Here is a 16,884-nt window from a genome sequence, read left to right on the forward strand (position 1 = left end):
ATCTGTATGCTGCACAAGCCAGTGTGTTTGAAAATATAAGTGGGATCAAATAAAAATGGTACCATTTTTTCACCTTTTTATTTATCTCTTCATTTCAATTATAACCAGTTTACTGACCATGTTTCTTCATCATATGGTTGCAACTGCTACCGATGTCTATGTATGTGACTATTGTTTAAGACTAGCACGCTTATTTTCGAAAGAGAAGGACACCCATCTTTTGACACAAATCGGGAGATGGGTGTGCTTCTCGCAAGGTCGCCCAAATCGGCATAATCGAAAGCCGATTTTTTGACACCCTCAACTGCTTTCCGTCGCGGGGATGGCCAAAGTTCACGGGGGCATGTCGGCAGGGTAGCGAAGGCAGGACTGGGGCATGATTAGGAGATGGTCATCCTTGGCCGATAATAGAAAAAAAAGGGCGTCCCCGACGAGCACTTGGCTGACTTTACTTGGTCCATTTTTTTTCACGACCAAGGCTCAAAAAGGTGCCCGAACTGACCAGATGACCACCGGAGGGAATCGGGGATGACCTCCCCTTACTCCCCCAGTAGTCACTAACCCCCTCCCACCACAAAAAACAAGTTTAAAAATACTTTTTTGCCAGCCTCAAATGCCATACTCAGGTCCATCGCAGCAGTATACTGGTACCTGGAGCAGTTGTAGTGGGTGCAGTGTACTTCAGGCAGGTGAACCTGGGGTGGGGGGGGGGGGGGGGGGTTGGGGGGCTCAGCACCCAAGGCAAGGGAGCTATGCACCTGGGAGCAATTTGTGAAGTTCACTGCAGTGCCCCCTAGGGTGCTCAGTTGGTGTCCTGGCATGTCAGGGGGACCAGTGCACTACAAATGCTGGCTCCTCCTACGACCAAAGGGCTTGGATTTGGACGTTTTTGAGATAGACGTCTTTGGTTTCAATTATCGCCAAAAACCGAGGACGACCATCTCTAAAGTCGACCTAAATGTCAAGATTTGGGCGTCCCTGACCGTATTATCGAAACGAAAGATGGTCGTCCATCTTGTTTTGATAATGCGCATTGCCCCGCCCCTTTGCAGCACCGTCCTTAGAGTTGGGCGCCCTTAGAGATGGTCGTCCCCGTTCGAAAATGCCCCTCCACGTAAGTGACCATTGTTACCCACTTTGGATAAAGGCGGGATATAAACGTTGTAAATAATAAAATAAAATAAAATAATAATACTGTGGATGCAGCGACTCATAGGTTTGTTTTGAGGGTATGGGAAATGCAACTGCAACATACACCCTAACTCTCTAATCTTATTTTTTAGACTTCTGGCATTTTTGTAAAGACTTCAATGTATTTTCACAACCCACATTGAAGTTAATGGGGGTGTTTAAGAATCACTTATCCATGTCTGTTTTTATTTATGTGTACTAAGGCCATGTCAGCCTTTACTACAATTTTTCTGCTGGGATATTCTAACTTCAGCATTTTGCCAGTATCTTTCAAAGATACCTTGCTCTAAATCATGCCTTTCTGAGCAACTATATACATTAGTACCCACAGTCTGGTTTTCCCTTGGTTAAGGTGGGTCCTAGCCTTTTGGCATAGCGTCTCATTCTTCAGAATGTTGCTCAGTTCATATCAAATTTAGTGGTCAATATTCAAAAGGGTTTAACTGAGCTGGTTGGCTGCTGATACTCATTGGCACTTAACTGGGTAGTGTTGCTGAATGTCTCTGCGAACAGGCCATTCTCTAACCAGCTAGGTTAGAGATGGTTCAGGGTGGAACTTGGATGGAGCTAGCATTTAGCCAGCTAGAGGCGATATTCAATTCACTAACCAGCTAAGCAAGCACATAGGACAGCGAAAAGGCTGTCCTAACCTCAGAGGTGGACTGACAGTGATCAGGGCCCTTGGACAATAAGGTTCACGGGTTCCTAATTACATATCAAAAGAGATTAAATTAAATGGAAGCTAGAGGAGAGTGGGCCCTCTACTGCTATGGACCTATGGACACTGCCCTCTTGTTCCAATGGTCAGTCAGCCCCTCTCTAACCTTGGCCCCGATACTCAAAAGTAAACACGGGTACTAGAGGACATTAGCGCCATATTAACGCCCACATTTACCTGTACAGAATGTTGAGAGGATCGGAGCATGGAAACAAATGAGCACGCAGACAAACGACACAAGTAGTAGTAGGAGTAGTGCAGCAGGCCTTACTCCTGGGGAATTGGGTTCAATTCCCACTGCAGCTGCTTGTGATTCTGGGGAAGTCACTTAACCCTTCATTGCCCCAGGTACAAATAAGTACCTGTATATACCATGTAAACCATTTTGAATGTAGTTGCAAAAACCACAGAAAGGTGGTATATCAAGTCCCATTCCCTTTCTCTTTCCTAATGTAGTCAAGCTCATGTTAATGAGGTCATTTTGTATTCCTCCCCAATGCTCAGAAAAGAGCACCCGAAACAATCCTTATCACTGCAAAAAATAATGCCAGGTTAGAGCAGGCATTAGGGTATTATACGGGAGAATTTCTCGTGCTTCTTTCTGCAAAATCTGCTGGTTTTGATTCCTTTTGGAAGCAGAAGGAAACCCGTGCAAGCCCTTAAGCGCTGGTAGTGAGAAACAGCAGATCCAAGTGAAAGCACACATTGGCATCTGTTTTCTGCATCTAAATATGTGTCCAAGCTAAAAAGAAATATAAAAGGCTTATATTTAGGCCGCAGAAAACTAGGCGCATCAGCACAGGAACCAAGCTTACCGCTGAACTCTTCTGCACATGCGCCAGTACAATCCTCCCTCCAAACTCCCTAATGCTCCCTAATGCTATGAGGGCACCTATGTTTGCATCTCATTAGCATTGAGGATTAGGGCATTGTTCTTCTGCACTGTTCTGGTGGTATTTTTACTGTGCTATTTGGAACAGTGCCAGAGTTTTGAGCATCGGGGCTCTTATGTGTCAAGTCTGAATATTGGCATTGGTCTGAATATTGGCCGGTGCCTGGTCTTCGTCTAGGTCACACATGGCATTGAACATCTGTGATTTGTTCAGCCCACAGGTGGATGTGGCTTACAAGCCGTGACCTGGATATTACCCCCTTAAAATCCTCATTCAAACATTGAGACTCTGAAGCTCAATTTGGGTGAAAAATCTAAGGGATTGATATTCAGTAGCACTTATCCAGGTAGGAGCGGCAGTGGCGTAGCCAGACCTGACATTTTGGGTGGGCCCAGAACTAACATCGGTGGGCACTATGTATATAGGTTATGAGTAGCCTTTCTTGGGATACATACAGAACATAGCTAGAATGTTTCCTCTAACAGCTTTCCATAGGAAAAATGTATTCAAATTCTGATAGCACCTCAATAATAGCAACACAAAATCCCTTCACTGCCAGGTACTTTGTGAAGTAACACTATATCCTGCAAAGAAGCTTCTTAGAGCCTATGCTGCAAACCTTAACACCAATTCTGAATAGGAATACGATACCAGTAACAGTACCTTTAAAAAGGCAGCAGTGAATATGCACAACAGCAATACACATCCCGTTGGAATAGCCAGACAAGTCGGACTCATAGATCCTCACACAAACCACATGCCAGCAGAATCTCTCACCTGCTCGGTCACAGGTAGAACACAGACCAACCTTATCAATTACAAAATAAAGGACCAAAAATTTAAATTTGTCCTGTAGTCCTTCCTTTCCCTACCCCCCTCCCATCCATCCCAGTGGCCCAGCATCAGCCCTCTCCTGCTCTCCCCATCCATCCACATAGCCCAGCATCAGCCTTTCCCTTCCTCACCATCCTTCCCGTAGCTAGGCATCAGCCCTATCCTACCCCCACCCTCCCTATAGCCTCAGCCCTGCCCTACTTCTACCCATTCCCTGCCCTTCCCATTCTCACCCTCCCCCACCCTGAAGCACACCAGCATTAAATATAAGACATTTTGTTTTTTTTAATGCCCTTTGCACTGTAGAGTCCACCCCCACCCAGAAACATGCCTACATTAAATACAAAACTTGTTTTTTATTTTAACCTGGGCACTGTAGAGCCCACCCCCACCCAGAAACTCGCCTTTATTAAAATTTATTGTTGGTGGGTTTCTGGGTGAAGGTGGGCCCTTCATTGAGGAGCATGGAGGGGGGGAGTGCAAGGCAGGCGACCTGAGAACAGCCCATACTCATTTTGCAAGGCGATCCTACCTAGTATTTCTTTCCTTCGTTGAGTGTGGGGTTGATCGGTATAAACTCATTCAAAATCCTCCCTAATTACTCTGTTGCCCGTGCCTTCCTGCTGGATCCACCAGCACACAACCCCTTCACACTTCTGTCGCCACCAGTATAGCGCACATAATTAGGGCTGGGCTTTTATATAACTTTCGCACACCTAAGAGGTGGTAACAAGGCAGTGGTGTGCTGGTAAAATTTTAACAACAGGCTCTCTCCCCGGGTATGGCCTGCAATTTGTTTTGTTTGGGGGGGCACAGAGGCCCCAGTCTACCTCTGTGCCCCCCCCCCCCAATTGCAAGGCTGGCTAAACCCAGGGAGAGAGCCTGGGAGGGGGCAATGCATTACTCTCTCCAGAAAAAAAAAAAGAAAGATTTTAAATGCTCCCAGGTTCCAATCTAATTCATGTTTAATGTGGGATAAAATCCCAAAAATAAGTAAATAGATAGATAGAAACTCTGAATGTTGAGTACCTGATTCTCATAATATGATGTCTGTTTTAGTGGACCTTTTACTAGGAGAAAAAAAATCTCTGTAAGTATATAACACATGCTAGGGTGTCCCTGTAACCAGCCCCTCCCTCCAAATGACACACTAATTACGATTTATAACAAATTACTACTCTACCTATAAAAAGTTATACTTTCTCTAGTACATCCGTATGCTGCAGCAGCTGGCTGGTATGTCTTAAAATATAAATAAAATTAAATAAAAATGCTGTCCAACAATTAAGCACAATGTGGTTGCAGCAGCTCTTATCCAATCCGATCTGCTCTGGCTCCCTCCACCCTCCATCCCCAATCCCAGACTCACACTTTCTGTGGCTCCTCCGGCTCCGTCCTCTCCGGTGGCGCTGCTGGTCCCTCTCTCCTGATGATCTGCTCTCTCTGACAATAAGAGCAGATCGGGAGGGGACCCGCCACCAGAGACACCTTCCATCTGGCATCTGTCTCCGCGCTGCAGCACAGCCAAGAGGACCAGGCCACGTGAAAAAGCTGCGATCAGGGTGGCACAGAGACCACCACTGGCACTACCGGCAACAAGTCGAAAAGGAGCGCAAGCGAGCACACACTCGGCTGCTGCGCGTCGCGCGATCAGTTTTTTTAAAAAGCAGTGCTGCTGGTATACGTCGGCAGGGAACAGGCTACTTCAGCCAATCCCAGGGGCCTTCCTTCAGTTTGTTCCACCCCGGAGGGTTGAAGAAAGGCCCCGGGATTGGCTGAAACAGCCTGTTCCCTGCCATTCTGACCCGGATTTAAAAATTAAGCAAGTCACAGGTAGGAGAGCTGCTGTTTTTGCTGCCAGTGCCGGCTACCTACATTTATGTAGCTGCGCAGCGGCAGAACTGACAAGCGACTGCAGCCTATCTAGCACCTAGAAGATCCTCCTGATTGGAGGATTAAGACAAAGTGGGTGGGCCTGAACCGAGATTGGGTGGGCCTGGGCCCACCCAGGCCCACCCGTAGCTACACCCCTGAGGAGTGGCTTTTATCTGGATGTGCTGCTCACTGGGTCAGCCATTGATTTTCAGTAGCATTATTTGGATCATATTGCTGAAAATCTTTACTGACCACTCCTGCAGTATCTGGATAGTTTCCTGGCAGTCTAGGAGTGGAGCCACAGTGGAGCTGCAAGTTATCAGCATTACTCAGATAACTTCTGATGACCATATTGTGCTTGGATACTCAGTGTCAGTATCTGGCCTGGCACTGAATATCCAGGTATTCATTTAAATGTTGATGTCAGCATTTGAAGTCAACACTGATCACAGTGTTTAAATATTGGGGGATAAATGAATGATGACATTGAAAACAATTTTCTATTCATCATTCCCCAGATTCTATATAGTGCGACTTGAGTTGCAGGTGCAAATCTAGGCGTATTCTGATTTGCGCATGCAACTCACTTGAATAATGTGCCAGTGAGCACCAATAATTGGATGACAACAAGCAATTATCAGCACTGATTGGCACTAATTAGAATATATGCACACTACCTGTTAAGTGTATTCTATGAAGTAGTCCGTGTAGATTCTACCATGTGGATCCCCAAAAGGGGTGTGGCCATGGGAGGAGCATGGGCAGGTCATGGGCATTCCTACAATTTATGCACAGTGTTATAGAATAAGCCGTTCCACATCTAAGTTAGGCTCAGGCATTTACACCAGGTTTTCACTGGTGTAAATGACTGTGCCTAAATTTTAGTCGTGTGGACAGTGTTACATGTATTCTATAAACCATGCCCGTTTAAATGCGATTTATAGAATATGCATATTCCCATTTTCCATCCGCACTGATTTGTTTCAGCACCAGATATTGAATCTGACTCCGTGGGACTAAATGAATAGATGTGGTATAAGATAAGGAAGCAAAAATGCTGCTCATATGTTTGAATCTTGAATTGCCTTCTAGGTGTTTCTCAGCACCAGGAGAGGAGTCTTGGTATTAAGTCGTATTTTTGGCTTTGGTTACCCTTGGGACGTAGTATATACAACCCGCGTAAAGAACTGGCTGAGAAATTTGCTTACTTTCTCCTTTGAGATGTGGATGTTTGAGAAGACAGTAAATAAATGGTTTGATCATGCAACTTTTGGCTTGGAAGTTCAAAAAAGGTACATTTGTACAGTGCATTTTATATAGAATCTTGCCCTTATTTATTTTTTAAAAATGTATAATCTGTACATTTACAACCCTGAGTGGGGAACAATTCACAATCATAATAATAATAATAATAATACATATTTCATAGACATACACCAATACATAATATCTGCTCAAACATCAAAATCCTGCAGTAATCAAGCAGTCCAAGACTTGTCCTAAGAAGAATTATCAAATGCTCTCTGGAACAAAACAGTTTTTGCAGCCTTTTTAAATTCATCCATATTTCGTAAGGCTCAAAGCTGAGTAGGCAAAGAATTCCACAATCTTGGACCTGAAATATAAAAAAATTGAGTTCCTATACTTATCAAGAAAAACAACCTTAAAAGAAGGAACATCACGCATATTAGAAGAAACTGATTGCGAGGATCGAGAAGGCTGATGTAAATGTAAACTTGCTGAAATCACTTTGAATACCAGTATTAAGATCTTATATTGCACTCTATAGACAATAGGCAGCCAATGTAAAAAAACAAGGGTCGGAGTGATATGTTCAAAACAGCTCATTTTTAAAAGCACCCGGACAGCAGCATTTTGTGCAATCTGTAATGATCGTAAAGCATATTTTGGTAACCCTAAAAACAAAGCATAATAGTAATTGAAGTGAGGCATTACTATGCTTTGAACCACTAAAAAAAATGTTCTCAAAGGATAATAAAATAAAAAATAAAAATAAATAATCCTGCAGCCTTCTGATAAGTCTTGGGTGGCAGAGCCGGTGGTGGGAGGCGGGGCTAGTGCTGGGCAGACTTCTACGGTCTGTGCCCTGAAAATGGCAGAAACAGATCAAGGTCAGGTATACACAAAAAGTAGCACATATGAGTTTATCTTGTTGGGCAGACTGGATGGACCAAGCAGGTCTTTTTCTGCCATCATCTACTATGTTACTATCCAGCTCATTTTCGAAGTAGAAGGGTGCCCATCTTCCGACACAAATCGGGAGATGGGTGTCCTTCTCTCAAGGGCGGTCAAATCAGCATAATCGAACGCCGATTTTTTGACACCCTCGCCTGCTTTCCATTGCGGGGACGACCAGAGTTCACGGGGGCGTGCCGGCAGGGTAGCGAAGGCGGGACTGGGGTGTGTTTAGGAGATGGGCGTCCTCGGCCGATAATTAAAAAAAGAAGGGCGTCCCTGATGAGCACTTGGCCGACTGTACTTGGTCCATTTTTTTTCATGACCAAGCCGTGAAACTGCCCAAACTGAGCAGATGACCACCGGAGGGAATCAGAGATGACCTCCCCTTACTCCCCCAGTGGTCACTAACCCCCTCCCACCATTAAAAAGGTTAAAAATACTTTTTTGGCAGCCTCTATGCCAGCCTCAAATGCCATACTCGGGTCCATTGCAGCAGTATACAGATCCCTGGAGCAGTTGTAGTGGGTGCAGTGTACTTCAGGCAGGCGGACCTGGGGGGAGGGTTGGGGGGCTCAGCACCCAAGGTAAGGGAGCTCTGCACCTGGGAGCAATTTGTGAAGTCCACTGCAGTGCCCCTAGGGTGCCCAGTTGGTGTCCTGGCATGTCAGGGGGACCAGTGCATTACGAATGCTGGCTCCTCCCACGACCAAAGGGCTTGGATTTGGCCGTTTTTCAGATGGACATCTTTGGTTTCCATTCTCGGCGAAAACCGAGGTAGGTCATCTCTAAGGGTGGCTTCTCTAAGGCAAGATTTGGGCGTCCCCAACCATATTATCGAAACGAAACCATCTTGTTTCGATAATACGGTCGGGGACGCCCCATTACGGGGCCGTGCTTAGAGATGGGTGCCCTCAGAGATGGGCGCCCCTGTTCGATTATGCCCCTCCACGTTACTATGTAAACAATACTGTGCTAACCACCTTAGCTACTTGTGATTTTGTATTCAGGGATGAATCTAACAGCACTCCCAAGGATCAAATTGTCTTACTAAAGGCAATCTCAATACCATCTATGGAAAAAAACATCTGGAACATCAGTCAGTTCAGAACAAGATATAATAACCTGTGGTTTTTGCTATATTCAGACTAAGTTGGTTTGCTCTCATCCATTGCTTAATTGTTTTCAAATATAGGCATAATACCTGAATACTCTCTTTCACCAAATTCTCAGTTTTAAAGAAAAATTGAATATCATCTGCATAAACATGGTGCTGAATTCCCAAACCTTTAAGAAGGATCAGGCATACAACCTACTGAAAATAAAACAATAAAAACAAAAAAAATATGTACTTAAATATGTGTAATGTACTCAGACCCAGGTACCCTCAACAGAGAGCCACCTACCAACCCATCATTAGTCACCTTATTTTCTAACTCCTCTCTCTTACCTATCTATATGTTAACCATCTCTCTGACCTCATGTGCAACTTTCTTTAACGTGGAGGGGCATAATTGAACGGCGCCGGCCATCTTCGGGTCCGGCTCCATAAAGGGGCGGTGCCAACCGTATTATCGAAAAAGATGGCCGGCCATCTTTTCTTTTGATAATACGGTTGGCGTCGGCCAAATCTCAATATTTAGGTCAAATGTTGAGATCGCCGGGTTTAGGGATCACCGGATTTAGAGATGGCCGGCATTGGTTTTCGGCCATAATGGAAACCGGGCCCAGCCATCTCAAACCCGGCAAAATGCAAGCCTTTTGGTCGTGGGAGGAGCCAGCATTTGTAGTGCACTGGCCCCCCTGACATGCCAGGACACCAACTGGGCACTCTAGGGGGCACTGCAGTGGACTTCAAAATTTGCTCCCAGGTGCGTACCTCCCTTACCTTGTGTGCTGAGCCCCCCCAAATCCTCCCCCCAAAACCCACTCCCCACAACTCTACACCACTACCATAGCCCTAAGGGGTGAAGGGGGGCGTCTACATTTGGGTACAGTGGGTTTTGTTTTTTTTTGGAGGGCTCAACATTTACCACCACAAGTGTAACAGGTAGGGGGGGGGGGAATGGGCCTGGGTCCACCTGCCTGAAGTGCACTGCACTCACTAATTACTGCTCCAGGGACCTGCATACTGCTGTCAGGGAGCTAGGTATGACATTTGAGGCAGGCATTGAGGCTGGCAAAATTTTTTTTATTTTTTTCTGGGTGGGAGGGGTTTGGTGACCACTGGGGGAGTAAGGGGAGGTGATCCTCGATTTCCTCCAGTGGTCATCTGGTCAATCGGGGCACTTTTTTGACACTTGGGCCTAAAAATAAATATAAATAATATAATGATGAATCTAAACTTACCTTATGTTGTCATATAGTGTCCATGTTCTACATATGCGCTTCAATCATGAATCAAAAAATGCTCAATGGTAGATGAACTTCTGTTGCTCTTCCCTTGTGTTTAAAACAACTAAAATGGAAAACGACACACTACTCCCTTATCTCCAACACAAGCTGTGTTTCACAAGAATGCTTCTTCAGGGAGATAAATCTGAAAAGAAAAATAACTAATAAGAAACAATTTATAATACTGAACACACTAAAAAATGAATTAACATCTTCCAAAATTACTTATGAATATTTCAATCTTCATTCTTCATAATACATGTTCGATCGCTCATCGGTGTGAGCACTCCTAAGACTCCGCTGTTGCTAACTGCTGTCATTTAAATAGGGGTCATTTTTCATTGTATTGCCTGCTGGGGTATTTGTGAGGGTCAGTACAGGAATGCTTAGGGGCAAGATGGTAGGAGTGTGTTAAGTAGGTAGAACTTTAGCCAATTTAATGATGTAAAACATTTGCTTCTTAAACTGCTGCCAGAAGTGGTAAAAGATGATGTTGGTATCCTATAATGAGATATTGAGTCCATTTTGCAAAGAATATAGGGAACAGAACTGAGATGTCCAGGTTGGGATGTACTCAGTTCTTGTGGTATTCTAGAAAAGGATCTGCTGACACAAAGGGGCCGATATTCAGACTGCAGGACATAGCTGGGCTGCCTCTCATGGTTAGCACTGAGCCCAGATATTCTTTCTGGGCCATTTCCAGTGACAGGTATTGAATATCTGGTTTATTTTTAGCCAGTTCCAACCTAACCGGCCAAGCTGATAGATGGTTAAGTTGCAACTGACCAAAGATATGTCTGCTATTTCGGCAGCCAAACGTGGCTGCCAAAATTAGGGCTCTTTTACTAAGTTGTGTAGGCACCTTCTCATGCCCAACGCGTGTCAGTTTTGAGTTTCCGCCCAGCTACCACGTGGCCCTTGCGGTAATTTCATTTTTGATGCACGTCCACTTCGCGCCTCGGAAAATATTTTTATTTTCTGGTGCACGGGCGGTAATCTGGTGGTAATTGGCATTGTACGCGTATAGACCAATACTGCCCGGTTACCATGTGAGATCTTACTGCTAGGTCAATGGTGAGCGGTAAGGTCTCAGACTCAAAATGGACGCACGGCAGTTGTCATTTTGCAGCATGTCCATTTTTGGCAAAAGCACTGAAAAATGATTCTGCACGCACCCAAAATATGCGTCTACACTACCGCAAGCCATTTTTTAGCACGCCTTTGTAAAAGGGCCACTTAGCTGGTAATGCGCTAAAAATCTATCTACTAGGCACTAACAAGTGATATTCAGAGGGAGAGAGCTGGCTATCTCCCTCTGAATATCACCAGTTAATACATAATGTAATAAGCATATTTGCAGGTTTTAATGGCTTTTATGCCAAATCCAACAAAGTCCATGGGTTCTTGAAAGCATATAGGCTCCTTCTTAAAATACAGTTCTGATATAATCCAGCTGTAAGAGAAGGAGAAACAATGATAAAACACATGAAAGGCAGAGGAATAAAAATATACATGAACCTTGCTGATAATCATATCCCATTGAACGTAAATCCACAGTCATAATCAAGGTTTAAATTCTGGGACAAAGGCCTGGAACACTGTTCCATTTCTTTTTTCAGACTCCAGAGCAGGAGGGGGTGTTCTACTGCAACCCCTCCCTTCCAATCAGCTTGCAGAGAGCAGGAAGGGGGAGGATAAGAATGGAGCAGAGCAAAGAATAGTCACTCTGCTCCAAAATCCAGCTCATATTGTCTTGCTGCGCCTGCCCTTGGCCCACCTCTTCCCTGACTCCACAATTCCACTTACCTTTGTCTACAAATTAAGCCTTCAACAGTGTGACTAGGTGTATTTTGCTCTCAACTGGAAGTTTTCCTTTTCTTTTTTTGCCTAGTCTTGACTGGAAAGAGCCAATCGCCAATGAAGAGCTCCCCAGCCGCATAGCTTGTGGTACCGTGATGATAAAAACAAGTGTGAAGGAATTCAGTGAAACATCAGCTATATTCGACGATGGGACCGTAGAGAACATTGATGTTGTCATTTTTGCTACAGGATACAGCATCTCTTTTCCATTTTTTGATGAATCTATCGTTAAAGTTGAAAGCAACAAACTTTGTCTCTATAAAAACATGTTTCCTCCTCACCTGGAGAAGCCAACACTGGCTTTTATTGGTCTTGTTATGCCAGTAGGTTCTCTCATACCCCATTCTGAACTCCAGGCTCGCTGGGCAACAAGGGTCTTTAAAGGTAAGTGAACAGTGGTACCTGGTCAAAATGGCCCCGACAAAAAGCTCCAAACAAAAATTCTCCCAACATAATAGCCCCTGACATAATAGCCACTGTTAAAATGGCCTGCCCACAATATAACCCTTGCCAAATTAGTCCCCTGACAAAAGGACCTGATCAGGCTGCCCAGAATATGGCACTACATTTTTTTCCTAATAATCTTACCTCGCAAATCAGGATAAGGTTCGTAAGACTATGAAAACGATGACAATATTGTTTTTTTTAATTAGCATTTGATGGAAGAATAGTTTCCTTAAACAGCAGAACAGATCTTGAGTACCAGTTGGTAGCTATAGAATGTTGTTTATTTATATACTAGTGGAACCATGCCCGTTTCCTCAACAATGAAACGGGCCCTAGGAAGGCTGTTATGTAAGCTTTTTTTTTCTCTCTTCCCTGCCCTCCCCTCCCATGTCCAGCGATTCTTCCCTCCCCTCCCCTCCATGTCCAGCGATTCTTCCCGCGATTCTCTCCTCCCCTCGATTTCTACCTGAACGTTCTCTGGCTGGCTGGCGCTGGCTTCCGTTCCATTCGTAACATCCCTCCTGACGTCAGCTCACCTCCAGCATTCCCTTCCCTCTCACTGTTCCGCCCTCTGACCTCATTACGCCTTGACGCGAGGGCAGGACAGTGAGGGGGAATGGAACGCTGGAGGCTGGCTGACGTCAGGTGATGTTATGAACCCAGGCAGCCAGACATGGAACGTTGGAGGTGCAAATTATTATATAGGATGCTTTATTCAAAGCAATGCTAGTAGAAGCTTTTGTCAGTGAAGATTTCATTTGTAGTTTATTATCTTTTTTTAATGTGTTATTTTTTTCTAGGGGGCTATTTTGTCTAGGCGCTATTTTGTCAAGGGTTATTGTGTATGTGTGTGTGTGTGGGGGGGGGGAGTGCATTTTGTCAAGTGCTATTTTGTTAGGGGCTGATTTGTCAAGTGCTCTTTTGTTACAAGGCTGTTTTGCAAGCTATTTTGTCAGGGCTATTATGACGGGGTGCCATGAACAGTAAGACAGGGAAATTCAAATATCACAGGCTTCTAAGCTGTGATTTTCTGTGCTTACTAATACACTAAAGTTCTTTTTCATATTAATTACATGGTGCTATATATTAAGAAATGAAAATTAAAAAATATATATTTGTTTCATTCTGTAACTGGAGCAATTTTCAAACTACCTGCAATGCTGCAAAGTCTATGAGTGTTTTTAGCCTTCAGATTTTGAACCAATTTTCACAGTACCTTTTTTTAAGAACACAGAAACAGAGAAAAATGATGACAGATAATGACCACATGGCCTTTCCATCTTCCCATCTATGCCAACTCCCTCAGAGATACCCTGTGCTTGTTCCATGTTTTTTTTTAATTCAGATAAAATCCTCATTTTGACCACCTCCATTGATAGCTGTTCTAGGCACCCATCACCCTTTCCCTTTTACCTTCAATTTATAAGCTCTCATTTCATGGATTCCTTTCAGTTGAAAGAGGCCTGTCTTCAGTGAATTTATACCTTTAAGTATGCCTATGATTTCTCAAATAATACAATTAGGGGACCAACTGGTAATTCATGCAAAACTACTAATATTCAAAGCCAGTTTGGACTTAGGCTGTTTCTCCCACAGTGTGAATATAAATAGGTAATTATAAATAACCGACCTCAAAGCTTCCAAGTAGAGCTATTCCAGTTTGAATAACTGCTCCCATATAGAGAGCACCTCTACTATATTTGGAGCAAGTCCTATCATTGGTCCATATAATCTTATTTAATATTTGAATATTCTACTTATCTTCCTGAAGCAGTGAGTCTTGGTGAAACAAGGCGCTTTTGTAGAAGATGGAAGTTTAATGTTACTGGATTAAGATAAGCAACGCCTGAAGGCATAGGAAACAGCACTGCCTGAGAGGATAGCCAGCAGCCAGTGGAATAATATCAATGACTGTTGTCCATTAAGGAAGGACTAAGAAGCAACCAGGAGATGTGCAGCTCAAAACCTGGAACATGAAGAGATCAGTGTTATGGTGCACCATCTGGTGGAGGGTTGATGAAACTCATATAGGTTTTCAAACCCAGGCTTGCTTAGTGTTGTTAGTTTGAATTGGATTACAACATTCCTGTGAAAAATATTAGGCACTTTTTCTCACAGTAGTTAAGTGTAATTATTTAAACGGGCTTTTTTGAAAAACCAATGATTTTTCTCCATAAAGGGAGTTTTTTGCATTGGTTTGTTTTTTTTGCCGGGTTAAATAAGATTATATGGACCAATGATAGGACTTGCTCCAAATATAGTAGAGGTGCTCTCTGTATGGGAGCAATTATTCAAATAGAAATAGCCTTACTTGGAAGCTTTGAGGTCTGTTGTTTATAATTACCTATTTATATTCACACTGTGGGAGAAACAGCCGAAGTCCAAACTGGCTTTCAGTATTAGTAGTTTTACCTTTAAGTATGTAAATACCTTTATCATATGTCTACTGTCCCACCTTTCTTCCAATGTATACATATTAATGACTTCGAGTCTATCGCTGTGTCACTTATCAATTTGGAAGCCACCCTCTGGTTTTCTCTATCCAGTTGATATTCTTTTGAAGGTGCAATCTTCAGAATTGCTCACAGTACTCCAAATAAGGTCTCACCAGAGACTTATAAAAATCACAAACCAAATGATCCACTAATAGAAAAAGAGAGACTAAACATACATACATACAAGTATGTCCCATTAAAGGAAGGAAAAGCCTTAAAGGGCTCCAAACCCAAAGTTTTCTAGAGCTAGATACGGTCTCTAGGATCTACTCGCCATCATCGGCACAAAAACCTTCCCTTAATTTACTTAATAATTTTGCAGAAATCTGTTCAATTTAATCTCATTTAATAATTACACAGTCACATGCAGATACATAGCTGATACTGTACTTATCTTTATCTGCAAGTCGGCAGACAGTGGAGCACCAATTTCATACTCCTTGAACTGATCTCCTTTACTTCCCGGACCAACGTTGGCCAGCGTTTCGCTAAGCTGCTTCAGGGTCCGTACAATGGGGCTGCCAATCAAAAGGAGAAAACATAGTTTCAGAATGTTGCCCCTGCTGTCACCAGACACTTACAGAGAGACACTATAACTTCCCTTTTTCCTGCTGGCAATTTCTGTCCTATGCACCCAAGCTTTCTTTTGGTTTTTCCTATTGTCTTTTCTGCCTGTTCTTCTACCTACAAATTGTAAGGTATGATCACTCCCAGATCCTGCTGTCCTTTGTGTATGGAAGAACTTCACTCTTTATAGTGTACTGTTGGGTTTTTGCAGTTCAAATTCATGACCCTGGTTTTTATTCAGCATTAAGGGGAACTTTTACTAAAGGTTAGCACATGGTATCTGCCACAGGGCTCTGCTGCAGATAACATGTTCTAATATTTAGTAAAAGAAACCCTAAATCTTAGCTGCCATGTTCTAGACCATTCCTCAAGCTTTGCTCGATTCTAGACCATTTCTCAAGCTTTGCTCAATTCTTCCTCATGTTTTCCACATGTTTTATACATTTGAAAACACAAACTCTGCACTTTATTTTCCTTCATGACATAAACACATCCATTGGGAATGCTTCCTCCTCCTAATGTCATTAGATGTAATTGCATTGTGTAACCTTGCATTAGCTGGATGAAATGAGGAAATTTTAAGACAGACCTTTTACATGGGTAAATTTCATTATACTAGCCATATTAATCATGTTGTAAAAATCAGAAAGGGGTCCTTTTACTGAAGCTTAGCCCACACTAACAGACAATAGTGTGCGCTAAATACGATGTGGCCCCTAGGAATAAAATAGGGCACGCAGCATTTAACACACTAATGTCCATTAGCATGTAAACAGGCCCAAGGTAATGAATGACATCAATATTTACCCAGGTAAATGGCTTTTGAACATTCAGGGGGGAATTCTGCCGGTGGCAGTCAGTGTATTTTTAAATGCTGGCTTCCTTCACTGAAGTTATGCTCAGAAATTCAATCCTAAGCCATGTTTGGGTACAGGCATTAATTGTCTGGGTATAAGTGGACAGATGGCACTAATATTCAGCCCTTAACTAGATAAGTTAAACCAGACAGAGATAGGACTGCTATTTAAGAGGTCCTATTTACTTGGTAAACTTAGCTGGTTAAAGTCTGAATATTGGCACTTATCCGGTTAAGAGCTGAATCCGCCTCCAGACTGCCCCATGTAACCCCCCCCCCCCCCACACACACACCACCACCCTTCACCCAATTTCTTTTCATTCACCTGGCTTCAGCTGCAGAAGAATGCAGTGGGATTCCTGCTTTCCCACCATGACTTGGCTCCCCATAAGCTTAAGCCACAGATAGCCGAGTTGAGGTAGGGAAGCAGGAATCCAGCTAAAAACACCACAAGAATTATCAAGCTTCCAAGGGCCAGAAAAAGCACTTGGTGGGCCGGGTTCTCATAGGTTAGACAAGCCTGATCTATATGTATATTAAGTTAAAATAGGTGCTCTG

The 16,884-nt window shown here is 43.5% G+C and overlaps 2 protein-coding genes across 2 annotated transcripts in view; one reads left to right on the forward strand and one right to left on the reverse strand.

Moving 5' to 3' along the window:
• The window catches only part of LOC115471937 (dimethylaniline monooxygenase [N-oxide-forming] 2-like), a 116,281-nt gene extending 105,513 nt beyond the window's left edge, over positions 1 to 10,768 (reverse strand). Inside the window, exon 1 of the mRNA XM_030205922.1 lies at positions 10,057 to 10,768. The gene's annotated coding sequence lies outside the window, so the exon portion shown is untranslated. The remainder of the gene's footprint in view (positions 1 to 10,056) is intronic.
• Positions 1 to 16,884, forward strand: part of LOC115471938 (dimethylaniline monooxygenase [N-oxide-forming] 2-like) — a 69,978-nt gene that overhangs the window by 43,326 nt on the left and 9,768 nt on the right. The window contains exons 6-7 of the mRNA XM_030205924.1: positions 6,604 to 6,803; positions 11,993 to 12,345. Of these exons, the coding sequence (XP_030061784.1) occupies positions 6,604 to 6,803; positions 11,993 to 12,345 (553 nt within the window). The remainder of the gene's footprint in view (positions 1 to 6,603; positions 6,804 to 11,992; positions 12,346 to 16,884) is intronic.

This window comes from Microcaecilia unicolor, chromosome 6, assembly GCF_901765095.1.
Source record: "Microcaecilia unicolor chromosome 6, aMicUni1.1, whole genome shotgun sequence".
Classification (NCBI taxonomy): domain Eukaryota; kingdom Metazoa; phylum Chordata; class Amphibia; order Gymnophiona; family Siphonopidae; genus Microcaecilia; species Microcaecilia unicolor.